At 51.8% G+C, this 24,009-nt stretch overlaps 1 protein-coding gene across 1 annotated transcript; it reads right to left on the bottom strand.

Annotated features, from left to right (window-relative positions):
- Window positions 1-13,594: 13,594 nt before the first annotated feature.
- Window positions 13,595-19,980, bottom strand: OPRD1 (opioid receptor delta 1). Its single transcript, XM_036352794.1, has 2 exons — window positions 19,629-19,980; window positions 13,595-17,034 (listed from the first exon to the last, which is right to left on the bottom strand). Exons 1-2 carry the CDS (start codon window positions 19,966-19,968, stop codon window positions 16,496-16,498), a joined length of 879 nt encoding a protein of 292 aa, XP_036208687.1. The 5' UTR covers window positions 19,969-19,980; the 3' UTR covers window positions 13,595-16,495.
- Window positions 19,981-24,009: the final 4,029 nt, after the last annotated feature.

The raw sequence follows: 24,009 nt of genomic DNA, 5'->3' as shown, positions 1-24,009 counted from the left end.
AGGGTCTGACTGAGTCCCTAGAGCTGAGGGGTGCTTTCTGATATAGGTGGGTGAGCTCCAACCCACCAGCGAAGCTTTACTTCCTTTCATCAGAGGTCTAGACACTTGAGACACTTTCAGACCCTAGCGCTGTGGACCGATGCACTCCCCTACACACACACACACACACACACACACACACACACAGGCTCCAAGCTGACACACACCCAGGCTCCAAGCATATTGACACAACTTTCACCTGCCCACCTACTCACCTGCCCACCAGGTGACATTGCCCAGTGGTTAAGGGCTTGCGATTTGGTGGCAGTTGAGTCTTGGCTCTGCATTTTGCCAGCTTTATGCCCTTCGGTCAAGTCACTTCCTCTCTGGGGTAAAATAGGACTAATTATAGCTCCAACTCTCTATAGAGCTGTGGTGAACATGAAACGTTATGAGAAAATACATATGCAAATACCCAGTAATGGATCTAGTGTTGTTTTTTAATTGTCCCCACATGTATTCATGCACCCAGGGGAGAATGTCTCAATTTAGCACTGGGGTTTCCTCTCCAGCTCCCCCCCCCCCCCCCCCCCCATTCTGACTCTGGTCTTCAAGGGAACGGGCGAGGCAGGGAGAATCCTGCCGTGACTGGGATTCCGCTGAGGAGCTGCCGCAGGCCCCGCCTCCTCCCTGATTGGGGCGGGCACGTGGCTCCGGCTCTGTTGGGCCGAGCTGCCTGTGGGTGACTCAGCAGGGCCAGCGCCTGCCCGGCTTGATAAGGGTGTGTGCCTATGAATGTGTGTGTGTTGGGGGTGGCCAGGGAGGACTCTGTTTCTGAGTTTGTGAGGAGTACCTGTGTGAGTGTGTTGGTGATCTTGATCCTGTGTGTGTCTCATCTCTGTATTTGTGTGTGTGTGTGTGTGTGTGTGTGTGTGTGTGTAGGGGAGTGCATCGGTGCATGTGAGGGTGTGCCCATGTGTTGGTGACTTTGCATAGAGGGTGTGACTCTTGTTTGTGTCTGTCTCTCTGTGTGTCATATAAACAGGTCCCCCCGCCCCCGGCACCCCCACCTCCGAACTGTTCCCAGCCCTGAGGACCTAGAGAGCTCTGCCCTGCCCAGGGGCCTCTCTGCCCAGGCAGCCTGTGTTTCTTGTTGAGGTCACCTGTGTACTTGTAAGGGGTGAATGTAGCCTTATTGTCATTATAGAGATGAGAGTCGGGGTGCTGTCGCCCTTGCCCCACTGCCTCTGCCTGTGAAATCTCCATCTCCCTCCCCAGAATATACGGAGCAGTTTGGTTCCTGAGATGCTCCCTGTGAAGGGAGACCTCCAGAGGAGGCAACTGGCATTTAGTGATCACTGTTTTACATGCATTTTCTCATTTGAGCTCTGAATCCTTACAGCCAAGAACGTTCAGAAGAGAGTGAGTCTCAGAGGATGGAAGTGGCAGCCCAAGGTCATACAGCTCTTAAGTAATGGCGGCCTGAAGGTGACGAGCAGGAGGCAGGTCTTTCCCTTAAGCTGAGCACCCAGTTTGCCTGGGGCCTGTGGGGGAACTGATAAGCGTGAGGGCAAGGAAAGGGACCTGTTTGTGTCTCCCCTCCTCCTCTTCTGAGTTGCCTGGGCCTTCAGCCAAATCCTTATCCTTCAGAGCCTGGACACTGCCACCAGCTCCGACTGGGTGACTGAGTCTTGAGTTGGGTGATAAAGAGGCCAGGAGACTGGTTGGGGTAGGGGTGGGGGGGGGCAGGGAGGAAAAGGCTGAAATGGACACATCTCTTCCTTCAATAAAACTTGATTGACTGCCCGGCCAGCATGGCTCAGTGGTTGAGAATCAAAGTATAATCCAGGAAGTTACAGTTCGATTTCCAGTCAGGGCACAAGCCCTGGTTGGGGGTTCAGTCCCCAGTAGGGGGTGTGCAGGAGGCAGTTGATCAATGATTCCCTCTCATCATTGATGTTTCTATCTCTCCCTCTCCCTCTTTGAAATCAATAAAAATATATTTATTTTAAGAAAAACTTGGTTGACCACATGATTAAAAACTGACCACTACTCTGCTCAGTCTGAGAGGAGAAGAGAGTCACAAGACCAGGCCACAAGAAATGGTGGAGACTGAAGGCAAAGCTCAGGCCGGAGGTAGGAGGTGTGGCTAGAATCTGCTACTGGGTTTGAATCCCGTCTCCACCATTTACAGGGCATGTGACCTGGCCAATCATATTTCTCTCCCAGCTGGTCTCCTCATCAGTCCAATGAGGTAATGGTGCTCAGCCTGCCTGCTCTTCCTGACTCCAGGATCCTGGAAGGAAAAGCCATTTGTAAACTGAGAGTTGCTCTCCACACTTAATGGGCACTCCCGTTGTGAAAAGGCCCTAAAGCAATCGTCCACCCAGAGCTCAGAGAGAGGAGAGGATCCCCTCTGAGGGTTAGGGAAGAGTGCCTGGAGGAGGTGACCTCCCAGCTAGACTTTGAAGTATAAATTTACTACATGGAAATGCAAGAGGGCATTCCAGGTAGAGGAATAGCCCGCATAAGACCTGAAAGTAGAATAATGACGATGTGCTCTGGGAGCAGAAAATAGTCTAGTATATTGGGAGCACAGAGTGGATCCTGAGACCGAATTGTGGGAGGCTGTAAATGCCAGGTGAAGACCAGGGCAATTGGGGTGGGGAGAGATACTGACTTTTAAGGATAGCCAGGGAGCTTTGGGGTAGAGATAGCCATGTTCTGGCTAGGGTATGGGAGTCATGGGTGGGTGGGGTGGGGGTGCTGAGAGGAGAGAGAGAATCGGGGGACAGTTCAGAAAGCCTTCTCCCCAGGAGGATATATCTGAAACCTGGGGCAGATCCATAGGATAACATTGAGGCGGGCAAGATCCTGCAGAGCCTCCTTCAAAGGAGAGATGGGTGTTGGCAAGGATGGAGAAAAGGCTGTCAGCTGCCCCCGTCCAGGGAGGGACCCATGCATGGGCACAGGAGGTGCCCGCCAATGAACATTTAAAGGCTCTGAAAGACCCCACTGTCTAGGACAGCCGTGGGCAAACTACGGCCCACGGGCCAGATCCGGCCCATTTGAAATGAATAAAACTAAAAAAAAAAAAAAAAAAAGACCGTACCCTTTTATGTAATGATGTTTACTTTGAATTTATATTAGTTCACACAAACACTCCATCCATGCTTTTGTTCCGGCCCTCCAGTCCAGTTTAAGAACCCATTGTGGCCCTCAAGTCAAAAAGTTTGCCCACCCCTGGTCTAGGAGTTCCTCTGATTTGCTGCGGTGTGGAGAGAGGGCAGTCCTACCAGGAGAACCCCTTCCCAGGGAAAATGTCATCTCCAGAAGCCCCTGTTGAAACAGCAATGGCTGCCGACAATTGGCTTGTTATACATCTGCCAGGTGCCACTAACCTGTCCCCATCAGATGCCCCTATTTTATGGATGAGTAAAGTCAGGCTGCAAGAGGCAAAGTGGTCTGCTGGTGATTGCACAGCCAGTAAACGGCAAGGCCAGGACTTGAAGGCATGTTTCCTGAGAGGGCAGGAAAAAGCTGATGCAGGAGGTGGGAAAGCTAAGATTCTGGTTGGTGGGGCCAGAAACAGGCTCCAGGGAGAAAGAAAGCAGGTGTCTGCCGCCACCTTGTGGTCATGGAGACACCTGGGCAGAGCCCAAGACGTCCAGGCTGCCTGAGGGAAGCTGTGCCAAGCGCCCTGCCCCAAGGAGGGGGGTGCTGCCTTGGGTGCATGTGTGTCATTTCCGAGGCAGGGGGTTGGTTGTAGGGGAAGGTGGGCTCTCAAGTGGGACTGTCCTAGACTACAACTCCAGTTCAGCACAACTTGTGAGACCCCAGGCGAGTCTCTTATCCCTGCTCTTCATCTCCCCTCAAGGCCTATAAGAGGATTAAAAGAGATCATCTTCACTCCCGAAAAGACCCTTCACAGCCTTTTTGCAATCTTTGCAGTTGGGAAAACCAAGGACCCAGTGATAAGATCCAGGATTGTGGAGCTGGTAGCTTATTTGAGGGCCTCCGTAAGAAAAAGAAAGCTACCCTGGCCAGTGTTGCACAATAGTTAGAGCATTGGCTCTCGGACCAAAGGGTCTTGGGTTTGATTCCCAGTCAAGGGCATCTACCTGGGTTTCGGGTTCACTCCCCGCCCTCGGTTGGGGTACATGTGGGAGGCAAACCAATTGATGCGTTTCTCTCACATGGATATTTCTCTCTCCCCCGCTCCCTCCCTTCCACTCTCTCTGAAAAGCAATGAGAAAAATGTCCTCAGGTGAGGATTAATAAAAAGAAAAGAAAGGAAAAAGAAAGCTAAGCTAAGAATACAAAATGCCTGTAGCCACTCCATCTGGAGGACACTAGTGGGAAGGGGGGGAGCCAGAGTGGAAAGAGGGGGTCTTAACCAATTGATGTGAATGTATTTTGCTTTGGCAAATAGCATAGAAAATATGACCCTGTGAACACAAGGCCAGGGTCCCTCCTAGGGCCTATGCAGGTGTGAGGCCTTGATTGACACATAAGCCTCAACATTAGTAACTTATCCCTAGTTAACTATGAGTTCCCCATGGGAGATTTGGGGATTCTGAAGCCAGAGCAGGATCTGGCTTCATGTCTCCCAACCACCCCCAACCCTCCCAGCCTCCTGTTAGGCACGGCTTTCACTGAGGACTTCCAGAGCTTCCTACCTGGACCTGAGTCCATACTCACCACACCTTCTGTGTGGCCACATCCTACCAGTTGGGTTGCTCCAGCCAGGACTGCGCAGGGACCCTCTGTTCCATCCAGTGGAACCCTCCTTTGCTTCCCAGGTTTGGGGGTCCAACCCCACCAGCCCCAGGAAGACTTCTCTGCCTGCCCTTGCCTCCCAGTGGCGCTGCGCCAGTACTCTGCTTGGACAGAGGCCTTTGGTCAGTACGCAGTTGTTCTCTGAGTCCCTGCAGTGCTATCAGTCTAATGTTGTCCCCATGTGGTCAGTCCAGATGGACACATTCTGAGCCTCCTCTTGCAGTCAGGCCTGGCGGGGGGGGGGGGGGGGGGGGGGAGGGCGGTGAGGTCAATGGGAGATAGAGAGAAGACTCAGATCCAGTTCCAGCCCTCCTCTAGCTCACAGTCTGGTGGTCAGGAAACATGGACTGAATCTTAAAACTTCTAGCGCTAAGAATAACTTAGAAATAAATTAGTCCAGGTGATTGTCAAACTCTTTGAGAAGCTCAATGTGGGAAACAGAAGGAAGCAGTGGGTGTGCACGGGTGTGGGAAGGTTCATGTGCTTGGCCTCTCCCAGCCCTTCTAAGGAACTATGGTTGGAATCACTGTTCAAGTTCAAGCGCTTTGCTTCAACACAGGCCCAGCAAGGGTAAGAGGTGTGAACAGGTCACAAAACAGTTAGGGGCTGAGGCTAGATTCAAACCTAGGTCTGCTTGACTCCAGGTCTGAGGCTCTCTGCTCAACCTCAATACTGAAGCATCTCTTCCCATCCTTGCCTCATATCTCCATGATCTCGCTCTGGATCTTCCACCCACACAGCACAGCCAGGGGCCCATGGGAGTGGGACAGTAAACAAGGAGTCCTCTTGGAGCCCCCACACTGGAACGAGGGCAGAGAATGGACTTTTGTCTGTTGGTTCATTGCTACACTGTGTTCAGCATATGTTAGTTGAGTGAATGAATCTGAAGCAGCAAGTTAGAGTAGAGCAGTGGTTCTCAACCTTGGCTGCACATTAGAATCACCTGGGAATCTCTTTAAAATCCTGATTTTTGGGCCTCATCCTCCGGAAATTCTGTTTCTTTGTTATGGGGTGGGGCCACAACATTAGTAACAAAGAAACAATTTCCGGAGGATGAGGCCCAGAAATCAGGATTTTAAAGAGATTCCCAGGTGATTCTAATGTGCAGCCAAGGTTGAGAACCACTGGAGTAGAGGCACCTTCCTGGGTGGGAAATCATCTTTCCAGGTTGATATCATCCACCCCTGGGCACTTCTGGTCCCCTCGGGGTGGGGATCTGGGCTGGATTTCCTGCAAGTCTAATTAAAGACTTTCAGCTTTGCTGCATCTTCCTTCTTTTTCTCTTCAGAACAACGTCCTTTCAGAGGAAACTGTTTTGTGATTCTGGGAAAGTCACTTCCGCCTCCATTTCCTCATTTGTTAAAAATACTCCCTTTACAGTGTTCCCCCCCCCCTTTTTTTTCTTTTTTAGAGAGAGAGTAGAGAGAGAAACATCTATTTGTTGTTCCATTTATTTATGCATTAATTTGTTGATTCTTGTATGTGCCCTGACAGAGGATCGAACCTGCATCAGGACAACACTCTAACCAACTGAGCTACCCTGCCAGAGCTACAGGGTTTTTTTGTTATTCAATTGATATACCTACTATAACTTTTCATGTGTCAGGCATTGCATAAGGCACAGGGGATTGAGAAAAATAAATGAGATCATAGCTGTCAACACATAATAGGTGGTCAGCCCGTGCTAGTTCCCCACCCCCTCCAGCCCACGCTCACCCAGTGTCTCTTAACAGAATGCTTCCCTCATTCAAGACCCTCTTTCAGGAACCAATTCCAGTCCGCAGCTTCCAGGGATGAGAGAGGGTGCGGCAGTTGAATGAGCCAGGGGTGGGCAAACTTTTTGACTCGAGGGCCACAATGGGTTCTTAAACTGGACCAGAGGGCCGGAACAAAAGCATGGATGGAGTGTTTGTGTGAACTAATATAAATTCAAAGTAAACATCATTACATAAAAGGGTACGGTCTCTTTTTTTTTTAGTTTTATTCATTTCAAACGGGCCGGATCCGGCCGCGGCCATAGTTTGCCCGCGGCTGATAGGGACACCAGATGGGAAAAAGGAGTAGGAACTAAATAAGGGTGCTAAGGCCAGGCATGGCCAATAGGTGGCAGAAGCATCCGTGGAATAAGCCTGTCTCGGGCTGCCTCTCCTAAATTTCTCCCAGGCCAGGTTGTTTGGCTGTCTTCCAGTGTATGAACATCGTTGTATGAATGAGTGTGTGCCCCGGTGGGAGGTGTGTGCACAAAGAAGGGCATGTGCATACATATGGTATGAACGCACATGAGCAACATGTATACAGATGCCAGGAGTCTTGGTGACAGAATAGAATGTCCCTGACGATGTGAAGAACTACATGGGGAAGATGTTTGTGTGCACAGTCAGGTGTGTGTATGTGTGGCCTCTTGGTCAGTGTGGGTCTGTGTGCATGTGACTGTTTAACCTCCTTTCCTCCCCTCTCCCCCTCCCCTAATGCAGAGCCTCCTAACCTTTTGGGTCCTGGACCCAGACTCCTGGCACCGCCAACGAATCTCACAACAGGGCACATGGTGACACACAATGCATACTGTTTTGGATGGCTCTGGAATCACCTGTGGACCCCCTAGGGATGCCCCTGGGTAAGGAGTACAGTCAAATGTTAATAGAATGGGGAACTGTGGGTGATGTTTTTTCCCCTTCTTTTCAAGCGCATCAGATTTCTATATTGAACATTCTGTAACAACCATAAACATTACTAAAGAAAAAAAAACCGTTCCTTCCCAAAGTCTTTCCTTTCCCCTCAGGCCATGGTGCAGTTCCCATGCATCTGGCAATGCTGTGGGGGCCAGCAGCCAGCTGAGAAGAGCAGGTCTCGCTGAGCGCTCAGCGCTCAGCGTTGGGGAGCCCTGATAGCAGCTGTGGGTCATCCAATCAGAGCAAAGGGTCAGTAGAGAGCAACCAGAGAAGGCTTCGTGATGGCAGAGGAAGCGAAGCTGACCTGGAAGCGTGATGAAGTTGGCACATGACGGGAGTCTGCTCTGTCTACTCCACTTCTCTGAGAACTGCCTGCCCTTGGGCAGGGCCTCCATAGTCCTTTTCCTGTAGAGGGTCCACTTCTCCCCACTAGAGAGTTTGAGGTAGCAGGCAGGCCAGATTGAATTTAGAATCTGAGCATTCCCCACTGGGAAGGGGCATAGAGATCATCTGGAGATTGTTCAAGCACCCGACTGCTCTTGAAGGTTAAAGGCAGAGTGTGTTTCCCCGATGATGATAGCGTGCCCTAGGTACCACGCACAGCCGTTGTCTGGTTGGGCCGTCGGGAGAGTCCTGGTAATTTCGTTATAATAATTGTTATCCGATGTTACAAGTGAGGAAAGTGATGCCCATAGTGGTCACGCAGATGCTCTTCCTTGGGGAATAAGAACTCTCCCCTGTGCACAGGTGCCACATGAACACCCAGGGGCTCCCAGCCATGCCGTGCAAACATTCTCACCTTCAGGCATGCTCTTCCCAGCGTCAGTGGGAGCTGGCTCTGGGGGGAGCTGCCAGGCCTGTGAAGTCTCCGTGACCTCTCTGGGAGGCCACGCAGTCAAGCCCACCTCCCCACCCTGGCAGGTGTGGTCGCCCTGCCCAGGCTGCTGCCCACACCCTCTGAAGCTGAGTGGGATTGAGATCCCAGCCCACCACCTTGGCGCTCCTCATCTTGACACGGCAGCCCCAGGTGGGCAGCCCTGGGCTGAGGCTCTGGTTCCCGAAGGAAGGTTGCCCCAGAAGAGGAAGAGGGGCTCTGTGCCCTGGTGCCCTCGTAACAACCTGGTCACACGTGGTGGGGAGGCAGAGCCCATAACAGGAAGTTTTTCTTCCAGAGAGCTCCTTAGGAACCAGCAGGGCCAACAACTCTTTGAGAAAGAATACTGAGAAGGTGGGGTTCTCTTGGAGCACCAGGCTCTAATTCCCGCCCCCAGAGCTGCCTTATATGGACAAAGGTTTGGGGCTTCTACAGTCAGAGGCAAGGTCACCATAGGGCAGGGGGAGGAAGGGAGGTGGGAGCAGGGCGGCAGGAAGGAGTTAGGGGGTAGGCAGGGCTCTGGAGAACAAGGGACTTAGATTAGGGGGGTTACCACAGGGATGAGGAGGAGCCAACTTGGAGGGAGGGGGAGGGGGGGAGCGTGCCTTGGGTATCCGTCTCTCCCATCAGATGGGGTTCCTTTTTTTTATTTTTAATTTCAGAGAGGAAGGGAAAGGGAGAGAGAGATAGAAACACCAATGATGAGAGAGAATCATTGATCGGCTGCCTCCGGCACGCCCCCTACTGAGGATCAAGTCAGGGCATGTGCCCTGACTGGGAATCAAACCTTGACCTCCTGGTTCATACATCGACGCTCAACCACTGAGCCACGCTGGCTGGGCCAGATGGGGTTCTTAAGGGACAGTGTTGTATTTACCTCCAAGACAGGTCCTGAGGGCAGAGCTATACTTTTCACTCTGTGCGCAGGCAGGTCTATATCACCTCCTAAATTGCCCCTGCTTCCCCCTCACACACACAAGCAAGGAAACCACAGAAGGTGAGCAAAAGAAACAGCCAGAGATGTGGACACTTGAAATAGCGCTCACTTTATTGGGAAAACAGAAGGTTGGGTCCTTGGTACCAAGATGGGGTCCGGGATTGGCAAGAGCCAGATGTCTGAGTCACGCTTCATTTGTGACATGCCTCTTCCCTCCTCCCCAAAGTGGAGCAGCTCCGATTACAAACACCAGACCCCAAGGCGTCCTTTTCCTGGCCTCTGGGCAGATGCCCAGGGGACTTTACCAATAAGTGTCTGTTTCTGGCATCAAGGGGCAAAAAGGAAACACCTCTATTCTCTCCCAGGATGGTAGAACTCCCAGAACCCATCAACTTCTGCCTCTGTCCCTCCATTGTGTAGAGACCCAGAGAGGGACAGAGACCTGCCCAAAGTTGCACAGCCAGGAAATGGATGACAGAGTCCAACCCACATTCTCTGTCTCTCGGCTTGAGACTCATTCCAGAAGGAGATTCTAGGAGCTGAGTCCCAGCAGATGGATGTCACCTGCACTGACACCCACCAAGGGACTCCGTCCTCATGACTCAAACATTCAGGCCAAGAGGTCTAGGCCAGTGCCACCCAGGGACCTTTCTTCCCTCTCAGGCTGTGCCCACCACTGGGGTCCCTGGGAGAGCAGTCCTGGTGAGGACAAAAGGGGACAGCCCTGTGTAAGGAACTGGAGAAGAAGACCTCTATTGAAAATTTCCTCTCTAATGCATTCTGCTCCACCATTTGAAACTCGAGGAGAATGGTTAAAAGAGGAAGGCCTACAGCATTAAGGTCAGAGCATGTGTAACCTTAATACGACATAATATTAAAAAGCTCCATCTGATGGGCACTTACTAGGCAGCACGGAGTAGAATAGCCACCATATGTAGTGCAATTTGCTGGGAACGCTTTCTTGACCAAAACAGATGAAGTCCTTCTTTCACAGCCTCTTTCTAAATCTTCACAACTTCTTACCAGGTAAGTGTTGTCATCCACGATTGAATGAAGTGACTTGCCCACAGTCATACAGCTAAGTCATGGCAGGCAGTGGGAAAATTCCAGAACCAGAGGTCTTCCAAGGCAGGGAGCAATGGATGGGGGACCTGCCAAGGCCACAGCGGTTTCTTGGGCAGCTGGCATGTGGCTCTGGTGCCAAGGGGAGGAGGCACAGGACCTGGCACAGGAAGGCTCCGTTCATGCCTGTGAGCTGGACCCACCGTCTCCCTAGCGTCTTCTGCGTCATCAGTTTCCTCTCGGCACGCAAGAGGAGGGAAGCAGAGGAAGGGGACTTGACAGACCCAAGAGGGCATCCTCGCTGGCCCAGCTATTGAAATGCCATGTGGCCTCTCTAGGTCTGTTTCCTCATCTGTACAATTGGGGTAATAATAACAATGCCTACCTCGTGGTCAAGCTGTGAAAATTGAGTAAATTACCGCAGGTAAAGTACCCAGAGCAATGATGAGGACCACGTGCTGTGTGACCTATTGTTATTAATTACATGGGCTTCATTCGCGCTGAGATGGCTGTGAAGGCGCTCTGCACTCTGGGAAGAGCTGGGCCCCCGGTGGGGCTCATGGCCAGTGGAGATGACAGAGCTAGAACCTGGGCAACCCCCCGCCTCGCCCTCTACCCCATCAGGATGTCCATCTCCATGGCTCTCCCTAACCCAGCCGTGGGCAAACTACGGCCCGCGGGCCAGATCCGGCCCGTTTGAAATGAATAAAACTAAAAAAAAAAAAAGACCGTACCCTTTTATGTAATGATGTTTACTTTGAATTTATATTAGTTCACACAAACACTCCATCCATGCTTTTGTTCCGGCCCTCCGGTCCAGTTTAAGAACCCATTGTGGCCCTCGAGTCAAAAAGTTTGCCCACCCCTGCTAACCCCTTTCAGAATTCCCAAACTGCTGGCCGCCAGAAGCACACAGCCAGCTGTCCTAGTCTCCTGTCTCCCAGCATCTGCAAGCTCCGAGTGCAGGGACTTCCTCCCATCGCTGTCCCCGAGCTCCCAGCACTATGTGCTCAGTGCCCAGAAATGAAAGAAAAGAATAAATAACAATGAGTAAGTTACTGATGAGAGAAAGGTGTGTGTCTGTGTTCTGTGTGTGAAGGCTGAGGCCTCGGCCCAGGGGCATCACTCCGGGGGCTTTACAGCCCCTGGGGCTGTTTCCACGTGGATCCGCCGCAGTTGCCAGGCAGGGAAGGCAGTCAGGCCAGGGCCCGGGCTCGGGAGCTGCTGCTGCAGACAGACAGGACCGGTCTTTGGTGGGAGCCCAGCAGGTGCCCAGCCTGGGCTGTTGCTCCTCCAAGTCCTCTCAGGACGGTGGTGGCCCCTCTGCACCTTGAGGAGCATTTCAAATTCCAAGCCAAGCAAACGTCCTTAGCTGCCTCTGGCAGCCCCTCATGCTTACAGAATAACCCTGTCTTTGGGGTCTGCTCTGTGCCGGGCACTTTCGTAAGCATCTCACTAGCATCATTTCTAGCCCTCAGAGGGGAATCTTGGAAGTAAAGCGACTTGCCTGCAAGCACACTGCTAGCAAGTGGCCAATAAGCAGAAAAATCAGGATTCTTATGAGACTAAGTATCATATTAGAGCCTGACCCATTCCTTGGACTTAGATCTAGGAAGACATAGAAGCCCAGAGAGGGCAAATCCCTTGCCTAGGTCACACAGCCAGTTAGCTTCAGAGCTGAGATTGGATTGCAGGCCAGGTAGGAGACTGAACTTGAGGACTCTGGTTTACTCTCATCACTCTCCTGCCCTCCCCACCCCCAACCTCTCTTATATGACACTTGACATTATCCATCACTCCCTCCCTCTGGGAACGCCCTCCTCCTCCAGTTTCCATGGCAGCACATCTCCCCGTCCTCCTCCAGCTTCTCACTCTCCACAGTGGCTCCTGAGCCTAGAGGGATCCCTAGGCTGGGTCCCCAGTCTCTTCTCCTATTACTGGCCTGGAAGCTCGTCTACTTTCCCTCTAGGTCTCTAGCTCTGACCTTGCACTGCATGTCCACTTGAAAGTAATAACAGTGATTAACCATGTGCTAAGAGCCTATTTATGCCCTGGATCCTATACAGCAGGTCCCCAAATGATGTCCTTTCCTTCAGCATCGATTCATTATAACAGTGATGAGAAAAGAATTGATTCCCAGCTGAGGCCCGTGTGGGGTGTGTGTGTTCTCTCCTTGTCTGTGTGGGGGTTTTCTGGATACTCTAGCTTCCTCCCACATTCTAAAGGTGTGCACGTGAGGTGAATTGACACGTCTAAATTATGAGAGAGAGAGAAAGAGTGTGTGTGTGTGATGTGACCTGTGATGGGAGAACATCCTGTCCACTTTGCACCATGAGCTGCCTGGAGAGGCTGTGGCCACCTGTGATCCTGAGCTAGAATAAGGGAGTCGGAAAATAATCATCTTACTTTTTTTTATTACTCTTTCTTAAATGTATGTATAGCTCACATTGACTTTGATGTTTAATATTAGAAGCATTTGGGGTCTTTATTTAGAAACTAGAGGCCCAGTGCACGAAATTTGTGCATGGGCAGGGTCCCTAGCAGCTGCTGGCTGGGGCCTCCCTTCCCCCTTGCTGCCTGCCACCACCGCCAGCCTAGGCCTCCCTTCCCATGGTTGGCCGGCTGGCCCCACCCCCTGGTCAAACTCCTGGTCGAACTCCCGGTTGAGGGGACAATTTGCATATTAGGCTTTTATTATATAGGACAGTGGTATGTTTTTGTGGCCAGAAATATCCCTGTAGGAACTTAACTCTTGCTTATATCAATTAGCCTATGTAAAATGGTTTTGTTATACATCATGTCACTTAAAGTTGCACTTTCCAAGAAACTAGAGATGAAGTTAAGGGAGGACTTGCTGTATATTAACTCATCAAATCCTCATAGCCCCATGAAAGAAGTTTATTTTACAGATGAGGAAACAGAGGCACAGAAAGGGAAAGCCAAGATCTGACTCCAGCCTCAACCACTACTTCTATTACAAGAGATATGAAATTGTAGGAGACAATAATTTCCTTCCCTCCCACCTCCTGAAGAGAGAGGAATGGGAATTTGGGGGAAAATGAGATCTGCTCTAGTTTGAGAGCTCTGTGATGCTCTAGAATTACACTGTTAATTTGGAGCTTTAAAATACATCATGTTCAGTACATTTTATTTTTTTAAATATTTTTATTGATTTCAGAGAGGAAGGGGGAGGGAGAGAGAGAAACATCAATGACGAGAGAGAATCATCGATCGGCTGCCTCCTTCAGGCCCCCTACCAGGGATTGAGCCCACCACCGGGGCATGTGCCCTTGACTGGAATCAAACTCAGGACCCTTCAGTCTGCAGGCCGATGCTCCATCCACTGAGCCAAACCAGGTAGGGCTCCAGTACATTTTAAAATGTGAAGAGTTAGAGTGCCAGGTGGAACAAAAGTTCATGGAAAATTGCCCTTTTCCTTCAAGACTTTCCATTTGGTTTTAAGTCTTCAAAACCTCATCCCAGGGTTCTACAGCTCTTCTACTTCAATGATGTCTGAAATTCATCAGTAAATTCCTGGAAACTGGACCCTGGAATTCCACTGACCTGAGTTCCGCTGCCACTAACAAGCTCTGTGGCTTAGGGTGAGTGGCTGGACCTCTCTGAGCCTGACTTCTTGTCTAAAATAAGGGTAATAATACTACTCCCACCATGTCCCCCCAGGAATGTCATCAGACACATTCGGTTAAGCCCCACGCTCTAGCTGCACACAACTTCTCAGGTTTGCCAAGCGCTGGAACATCTCCCTGATTTGCACACCCTGTCCCTCTTCTTAGTGGCCAACTCCTCGTCATGCATCAAGGACCTCTGACCCTTTTCCACCTCTTTCAGAATTGCTACAAATCTCATTCCGTGCAAAGCTAGAAAAGGTAGTTCCCTGTGACACCCTCCCAGGGCTCCCTGTGGGCTACACACATCACAGGGAGATGCAATCATCGCTTATGCTTTGTCTCCAGCACGGGATCAAACTTTCTGAGGGCAGGGCAGTACCTGACTCATTTCCAAGTCCCAGTGCCCAGCGTGCTTACAGCCTGGCATGGCATACATTTCCATAGAAATTTGCTTTCCCTTAAATGCACATGGTCTGGACCCAGCCCCTGCTGACCCCAGGACAAATTTGTGTATGAGAAGTAGTAAAAGGGAGCCAGTCTGTTGTAGCCACAGGAAACGGTAGTGGACAGACCTGGGCAACCTTGAGCAGCCTGTTCTAGGAAGAATTAAAGGGGACACAGCGATTGCAAGGAAAAGAAACAGACTTGGTCCCAACCTCACCCCCTTCAGGAGTCTTCCTTCCCTGGTTCCTAAATTGTCTGCTTCCCCTGACATCTCCCCAAGGCATTCACAGGAGGGGTGCCAGGGGATGAGGAGTGTCCAGGAGTGCCTCCACCTTGCTGATACCCACCCCCATTCAGACACAGAGACCCCATGGTCTCAGGCTCCATTTGAAGGGTGAAAGTGAGCAGGGATCCCAGACCTCGGTAACTTGGCAGCAGGTCTGAGTGCTGGGCACAGCCCCGCATCTTCCCAAGGCACTAGGGGAGCCTCTCTCAGGAGAAGAAAAGTCCCAGGTCTGCAGTTTCCGGGGACCTCGCCCTGAGAAGGGGACTGTGCTTTGCCAACCAAGGGTATCCCTGCTTCTAATGTGCCCAAAGCCCACCCTGGTGCCTCAGCCCCCACCTTGCTGAATGCCAGTTCAGCCCCTGCTGAGTGACAGCCTCCCAGACAGGGAAAGGCTTTTGTTCCAAGGAAATGGCTGTCAAAAGGAGAAGAGGTACATTGTTTCTTTTCTTTTTTCCCCCCTTTTATTTCTTTTTCCGCTTGTGACAGACGTCAATTTCTTGCCATCTGTCCCCCAAAGGAAAGATGATTAAATGTTTTTACAAGGATGTCAGAACACTGCCTCAATAGGGAGCCAGGGTGCTTGACTGAGGCTGCGCATGTGTGAGGAAGGGGAAAGCCGGGGGCGGGGGAGATAAAGCAAGGGGAGGCCAGGGACCAAGGACAGACCCTGGTACTGGGGGAAGCAAAGATCTGGGCTCGCCTCAATAAAATGCCCCACAAATGAAATGAAATACTCTCTGCCTAGCTCTGGGTAGACCCGCCTCTCCGTAGCTTGAAGGGGGCAGCGAGAGCAGGTGGGGGACCTGGGGGTCCAGGGAACCCCCAACGGCATCTGTCCACTGGCTTCAGGAACTAACCTCAAAGCTGAACCAGCAGCACCACCACCTCCACTTCCTCAGCCCACCCACCACCACCCCTTGGCACTGAGACCAACCAGCAGCTTCGGTTTTGGAACTGAAGCCACGAAGCCTCCTTGCTCCTTCTGAGCCCCGTTAGGGACTCGGCCTGAGGAGTCAACCCCAACCCCGGCCCTGTTCCGCTACCCTATCCTGGAGCCGCCCCACTGAGGTGCAGCGCTGGGCACACTACCTCCATGCTGAGGCACCCTGCCCGTCCCAAGGAAATGACTGTCCAGGAGCAAGAAGGTACGTTTTTTTCTCTCCCTCTCTATATTTCTCTGCTTTTTATTTATAGAGATGGCAAGTTGGACCTGGACCTGGGCAAGCCCGGCCTTGAGCCCCACCTCCTGCTAGAACTCAGGGCTGGGCCTCTCGCCCAAAGTTGAGGCCCCTGTCCCCTGCACACAGGGCCTATCTCTGAGGCCCAATCTTGAGCAGTAGCCTCCCAGTCCTGTCCTTGCGTCGGGTCCGAGAAGAGGCCCCTCCTCGCTACACAGAAGCCTGATCTTGCAGCTCAATTCTCAAGCCACTGTCCCCACCACTGCCCCATGGGTCCTGGCCAGGCATCTTCAGGGCTCAGTCCGCACCCTCACTGGCAAGCCCAGCTCAGGGTTGGAACGTGAAGCTCTCCCCACGGTAGAGGCCCTACTTATCCGCCCAGGTCTAGAGCCACAGGTCCTCCTCCCTAGGAGTCGGCAGCTCCTCCTCCACCCAGAGCCTTTGACCAGGCCCTCAGTCCAGTGGCACAGCCCACTGCCCAGCCCTCTGCCCCGCCCAGAGGTCCACCCACCTCAGGGGCCCCATCTCTGGGCCCCTGGCCCATCTCAAGCCCGGGTCTGTTTTTCCAAACAGAGGCCCCCTTTCTCCTCCTGCGGCGCCCTGGCCCCCACCCCCGTTAGCACTCGGGGTGACCGCCAGGTGGGCCAGCCGGGCCTGGTCAGGCAGCGGTGCCACCAGGACCCTCGGACGGGGTGCAGGCGGTGATCCTTTCGCGGACCGTAGCTTCCCGGGCGCGGTTGAAGCCGCCGGGCTCCTGGCGGCCGCAGGGCCAGCGGCAGAGCTGGCGGAAGCAGCGCTTGAAGTTCTCGTCCAGGAAGGCGTAGAGCAGGGGGTTGAGGCTGCTGTTGGCGTAGCCCAGCGCGATGCACAGGTGCAGCGCGGCCACCACGAGCGGGTCGCGCCGGTTGATGTCCACCAGCGTCCAGACGATGACGAAGATGTGGATGGGGGCCCAGCACACCACGAAGGCGCCCACCACCACCAGCACCATGCGCGTGATGCGCCGCAGGCTGCGGTCCTTCTCCTTGGAGCCCGAGAGCACGCGCACACTGCGCAGGCGCAGCAGCATCAGGGTGTAGCACACGGTGATGATGAGGATGGGCACCACGAAGGCGAAGAGGAACACGCAGATCTTGGTCACCGTGTCCCAGTACCAGCTGGGGCTGGGGAACTGGAGCGTGCACACCACGGCTCCGTCTGCATCAAGGAATGAAAGAAGAACAGGCAGGGTAAGGGGAATGGGGGCCTAAGGGGCTCCGCCTGCCTGCGACCCTCCCTTCTCAACTTGGTCCGGTCCCACCGCCTCCTCCTGGCCTTTACTCAGGGTGATTCCTCTACCTGGATTACCCTCCATTGCACGTGGTGAACTCTTACTCGTCTTTCAAGATCCCAGCAGGATTGGCCCTAATACAGAAGGCCTTCCTATATTCTCTCCAAGTCCCTTTAGAAGCCCAACAAGAATGCTATAATTTAGCCTAAGCTCACTAAATGCCAGTGATTATGATAACTGAAAACAGCTCACACATTTCCAAAGTAGTTTCAGTGGGGACGATATTGCTAAACTGACATAGAGAGCGAGTTAAGAGCAGGACCCAGGTCCTATTAATTGTGTGGTGTGGCCTTCAGCAAACTAGTCAAACCTCAAGAGCGTCCCTAAAGTGGGCCTAACAACAGTACCTAAACCTCACAGGGCTGTTGTGAGGATTAAATGGGCAAAACATGTAAAGCACATAACACAGTCCAGCCCTTGGTGCACTCACAGGGCAGATACACGGGGGAGTCCAAAGGTCGGGGCTAGGGCTGGGGAGGCAAATCTCAGTTTAATGGCAAACACTTCCGACTGCCAGACTTGTCCAGAGATAAGAGGGGCACCCAGGAGGGAATGAGCTCCCTGTCCCTAGAGTGTGGGCTTGGGCTGGATGCGCAGCTTATGGGATGTTGTGAGATACAGATACAGGCGGAGGCTGGCCCAGGAGACTCCCAGGTCTTTTGGAATTCTGGAATTTGAGGAGCTACACAATGGACTTGGAGCCTGAGAGTTGTGAGAAGGGGGCTGGGAATCCACAGACGGAATGGACCTGGGGCATCAGGGTGGCAGGATCCACGTGGATAACTGAGTCGCAGAACTTCATTGTACAGATGGAGGACAGGCCCAGAGAGGAGCAGCACTGTGCAAGGTCACACAGCAAGTGGCATATAAGTGCTGATGGCACACACTGGGGAAGGTGTGTGTGTGTGTATGAGAGAGAGAGAGAAGAGAGAGAGAGAGAGAGAGAGAAGGGGGGGGGGAGTGAGGAGGCCCATCTGGCCCAGCCCCCAGCAGGGCTGTAGTTAATGGCCCGTAAACTGAAGGCTGACAGTGAGGAATAGGGCCCAGCTGCTGAGTCAAGACCAATAAGCTCAGAGACTTGATAAGGGCTCTACCCTTGTGAGAGTCAGCGATGGCCAAGAAGCCTCCCACCAAGCCTGTTCCCTTCTCCCACCACAGCACTGGTGATCTGCAAACCTTCACTGCAGGGGCCAAAAGGAGCAGCAGATACGGGGCCAGGAGCCTTGGGTTTTAAGCCAAATTCCACCAAATGCCTGGCTGTGTGACCCTAAATAAACCATGGGGATAGGAGTCTCTGCCTTGTCTATCTCATAGGCTTAATCATCTTAATTGCTGCTATTTATTGGGCCTTGGCAATGAGCCAATACTTGTCCTAAGTATTTTACACAGACAACCTCACTTAATCTTCTCAACACCCCATGATATAGTGTGGCTCAGAGAGGCTAGTGACCAGTGACTTTGGCACCCTGCTGAACTACTTTTCCCACTTCTTTACATCAAGTTGGAGTCATGTGACCCGCTAGCACCAGGAAGAGATGGGCCATAACATGGAAAAGTGGTTGTGCTTTCTCACCACTCCCTCTCCATATTCATCTGCTGCCCAGACCCAGCAGTGGAGGAATCCAAAACCATCATGTGGAGCCTGGGTCCCTGAACAATGTGCGGCATAGAGACCCTCCTCTTGCTCACACTGAACAGTAATGTGAGTAAGAAATAAACTTCTACTGTGTTAAGCCATTGCGCAGCTCCCCTGACTGATAGAGGCGGTTACTATACTAATAATTACCATTTTGCTCTGAGGAAATGCACCTATCTACCTGTCATTCTCTGAAGGCCAATCTCTAGGCGTTGCTTTGGTCATTTGAGCCAATGATTTCAAACTGGGGTGGAAGGGAGTTTGGGGTGGGACTGCAGACCTTGTGGCCTCCACTGCTCATGGATCAGTGACAGCCTCACCCCACTGGCCATCCATCTAGCTCAGGGGTGGGCAAACTTTTTGACTCAAGGGCCACAATGGGTTCTTAAACTGGACCGGAGGGCCGCCGGAACAAAAGCATGGATGAAGTGTTTGTGTGAACTAATATAAATTCAAAGTAAACATCATTACATAAAAGGGTACGATCTTTTTTTTTTTTTAGTTTGCCCACGGCTGATCTAGCTCCTTAAAGGTCAGTCATCCACACACTTCTGGCCAGCGGCTACATGCTCAAAAACCAGCCATCCATAATCCCATTGATAATTTCCTTTGGCCAGCAATCCATATGACTACTGACTAGTCATTCATCCTCACCACAGTCAACCATTCACATTCCTCATTGGCCAACCATTCCCATTCCCATTGGTTGACTATCCATATTCCCACTGGCCAGTCATCCACACTGATCAGCAGTCCATATCTCTACCCTTGTAAGTGGCCTATAAACCCACAGAGGCCCATGTGCTGCCTCCTGTGGCCACTCACCCCGGGGACGGGTCACAGCCATGATCATGATGGGTACACCAACACCTGACGCCAGGACCCATATGCAGATGTTGATCAGCTTGGCCTTGGCGGGCGTGCGGAAGTCCAGGGCCTTGACAGGGTGGCAGACAGCAATATAGCGGTCTACACTCATCATGGTGAGTGTGAAGATGCTGGTGAACATATTATAGTAGTCAATGGAGAGCACAGCCTTGCAGAGAAGTTCCCCAAAAGGCCACGTCTCCATCAGGTACTTGGCGCTCTGGAAGGGCAGCGTGCTGGTGGCCAGTGCATCTGCCAAGGCCAGGTTGAAGATGTAGATGTTGGTGGCTGTCTTCATCTTGGTGTACCTTAAAGGGAAACGCACATATAACTGTCCCAATGCACAGATTTCCGTTCCACTTGAAACTCAGGGAGGCAAAATGACTGATCCAAGGTCACACAAAAGTCCGGGGCATAGGAGGGACTAGAACCCTGACCTCTCTGATTCAGCATCATTCCTTTCCATTCTAACAGATGAAAGAGCATTTATCTGGCTTGGAGTAACTTTGGCAGAAGGTATTGTAGGAAAAACCCTTATCTTTTAAAAATAAAACAGCTCCAGAGGGAAACAGGTCTAGGTTCGAATCCTGCCTCTACTGTTTGTCAGCTGAGTGCTTCTGGGCTAGTAACTTGACCTTTCTAAGCCTTAGTGTCCACAACTGTAAAAGGAGGGACAATATTTTTACCAATCTCATTGAGTTGCTATGAAATGTAATGAGATGATATAGCACTTAGGCCAGAGCGCAAAGCATGATAAGTGCTTGGTATATGATAGATGTTATTATTCTTCAAGTGCAAAGAACGGAGCTGGGGGCTAGACCAGAGTGACCTGACCCTCTACCACTGACCTGGTCTTTTGGGAATATGATTGGGCAGCTCTGATGGAGGGACTCTGCCTAGCAGAATGACTAGGACCTTAGACCACCTGGAATGTCCTCCATGGGCTCCCAGTCCTTCTTACTGCCCTTTCCAGACTATCTTATTCCCATACAGCTGGACTCACCCAGCTGTAGGAAAGGGGAGCAGGGGACAGTGTCAGACCTCCAACACAGAGCACATGCCCAGGTGTCCAAGCCAAATGTCTGCAACCAGGCCCGGTACCTGAAACTCTCCACCATCCATCCCTCCACGGTCTATGCTGCCACATAGCTGCTAGCACCACAGCTGGCCCCGGTTTGGCCAACATTTCCAGTCCTGGGCTGGGCACCAGGTACACTGGAGGAGACTCGTACACTGAAAACAGTGCCAGTGCAATGTGATCATGGAAACATACCAGTGCACCGAGGCAGGGGTAAGGACTGCTTTCATGTCCCTGGAATGATCTGAGAAACTCAAAGAAGAGTTGTCTGAGTGACTCCTCAAATTTCAAAGCAGAAGAACTCTGAGAGGTGGAGGGGAGTGATTTTATGAACGTGTGGTTTAAGGACTTCCCTCACAATCATTGGAAGAACCCCAAGAAATGCAGATCCTGGGACCCCACCCCAGACCTTGAGATCTTAATCTCTGGGAATCTTCATCTTTAACCAGAACCCCCTCCCCCAAGTGATTCTTATGGATCTTAAAGTTTAAGAAACACGATGTAGCCTATTGCCCATGTTGAGTAGAGATGTGGAAACTGAGCCAAGGTGAGGAGGGACAGCGGCAGAGCTAAGTCAAGAACTTAGACCTCCTGACTCCCGGACCAAGGCTTTCTCTCCACTCTACCCCAAGGGTGGAACCCACTTCTGCCTCTACCCCTCTAGGCGGGACCGATGCATGCCCTCAAGGTGTTTGGAATGACTGAATGGGTTCTACCGCTAAGGCTCCATGATGTCACTGATTTGTCTGGCTTTAAAAAAAAAAAGATGCTGAGTCACTCATTGTCCTCCATGGCCAGCATCTGTCCTACTCCCTCCCAAAATAGCCGTCACTTGTCCTGCAGCTGGAGAAGCAGAAAGTTTTGCTGGAAGACAGCAGAATTGCAAGTCTTGGAAAGTCTGTCTTCAGTGGGGTGCGGGATCACAGCTGTGTGGGAGGCAGTCTCAACCCCACAGCTGACTCGTCTAATTTTGCTTCTTTTACGCAGAACAATTAGAGGCTGTTCTTTGCCTGCTATTTTGATTTATGAAGGCTCCTTCAATTCCCCGGGGGGGGGGGGGGGATGAGCTGCTGGGAAGTAGGTGATGAAGCTGCTGTAGCTGATCCAGGCAGGGCTGAGAGGCCGAGCACTGCCAGCCAGAGCCCCCTCTCCTCACAGGCCTCCCCACCCCGCAGCTAACCAGCCCCAGCCCTGTCCTGTTGGCCTCTTCTGACAAATCATGCCGCTCTGCCCTAGTTGGTTGCTCAGTGGTTAGACCACCGGCCCTGGGCCTGAAGGGTTGCGGGTTCAACTCCCAGCCAAGGGCACGTACTTCAGTTGCAGGCTCGATCCCCAGTGCTGGTTGGGAGTGTGCAGGAGGCAACCAATCGGCATGTCTCTCGCACATTGATGTTTCTCTCTCTCTGTTTCTCCCCCACACACCCTTCTACTTTCTCTAAAATTCAGTGGAAAAAATATCCTTGGATGAAGATTAACCAAAAAAAATAAATAAAAAATCATGCCGTTCTCCTGCGCTCAGGTCCAATTCCACAAACTGGCCCCAACCACCTCTCAGGCCTCAGCTCCCAGAACCTTCCCTTGATGGCTGCCCCCCACCCCTCACTTCTTCCCTGTTCCTTGGACACATCCAGCCCATTTCCACCTCAGGGCCTCCGGACTGCTGCTCACTCTTCCTAGAAGCCTTGAGTCCCCAATTGTGCATGGCTTGCTCCTTCACTTAACTCAGGACTCTATTCAAATGTGGCCTCCTCAGAGAGGCTGCCCTGACCTCCCTATCCCCACCATCGCCCTCTCGCTCCTAACACTGCTCCATTTTCTTTATACCACAAACTACCGCCTGACTTAATATTTATCTTCGTTTCTGTCCATTTGACTCTCTCGCCCACATAAACTCCCCGAAGACAGGCCTTTTGTCCATTTTGTTCCCTGCTGTATTATCGGCCCTACCAACAGTGCCTGGTAAATAGCAAGCTTTCAATAGGCATTTGTTGTAGAGGCCAGGTCTCACCAGCTCTCACAGGGACCACCACAGCAGCCTCTCCGCCCCTCAAGTCATCATCCACATAAGCCGGGGTGCTCACAATAACAGGCAGATTTGCTCAGGACACTCTTCTGCTTACAGTCCTTCTGCGGCTCCCCATTGCCATCTGGATAAAAGCCAAACCCCTCAGACGGGCATTCCATCTGTGCGGGCTCCTTTCCCACAGTGCCTCCGCGCCCAGCCACTCCATCTCGCATCCCCTCCCCGCTAAGAGACAGCCACTATAATGGTTTGGCGGGACTCCTTCCAAGCCACATATATGCATATAGCTTTTTATAAAATTTTATTTCTGCCAGTGTAATCCAATGACATCATATAAAAAGTCACATAGCACCATAATGAAAATAGGTGCCCCTCTGCCCTGCCCTTCCCCATGCCTCTGGCCTGCTCGCCAGAGCCACCACTTTTCACGTTTTTAGTTATTCTTCTAATCATTATCTCCATCATTCTAAACAACATGTTTAAATGGTGGTTTCCTGATGTAGCCATGTTAGACAGTATTTAGCCATGTTAGACAGTAGTTTGTATTCGGTTGAGCCAGGCTAGGCAGCCGTGACAAACAATCCCAAAATCTCAATGGCTTAACACAACCAAGGTCTCTCTCTCACCCCTGCAGAGTGCTGTCAGTGCTTCCAGGACTATATGCCACAAGGCAATCCCAGCCTGCTGCAAAGGACTATATGCCACAGATAATCCCAGCCTGCTGTAATCGTGCGGCTCTGCCTGAGGCCTCCTTGATCACCGGAGGGAGGGAGAAGAGACAGCTGCAGGGCCATCTAGGCTCTGGTCTAGCTGCAGCATAGCACTTCCACCTGCAGCCCACGGACTAGAACTAGTCCTGTGGCCCCAGCCAACAGCAAGGGGCTGAGAAGTGCAGTCTTTTATGTGCCCAGAAGCAGGGAGAATCAGGTATTACGGAACACTAGCAATGACCTCCCCAACTCCCTATTATGGCGGGAGAGGATTCACTCTTACACGATCCAACGCCACCACCCCTCCCCATTCTTCCAATATAGTTTTACCACAATTTTAAAAATTTAAGTGAAACCGATATTCAAGGTTTATACTCTTTTTGGTGGGGTTTATATTCTTTTCCTTTCTTTTTAAAAAAAAAATATTTTATTGATTTTTTACAGAGAGGAAGGGAGAGGGAGAGAGAGTTAGAAACATGGATGGGAGAGAAACATCCATCAGCTGTCTCCTGCACACTACCTACTGGG

This window comes from Myotis myotis, unplaced genomic scaffold, assembly GCF_014108235.1.
Source record: "Myotis myotis isolate mMyoMyo1 unplaced genomic scaffold, mMyoMyo1.p scaffold_m19_p_2, whole genome shotgun sequence".
NCBI classification, from domain to species: domain Eukaryota; kingdom Metazoa; phylum Chordata; class Mammalia; order Chiroptera; family Vespertilionidae; genus Myotis; species Myotis myotis.
This window is presented reverse-complemented; position numbering and strand designations above follow the sequence as displayed.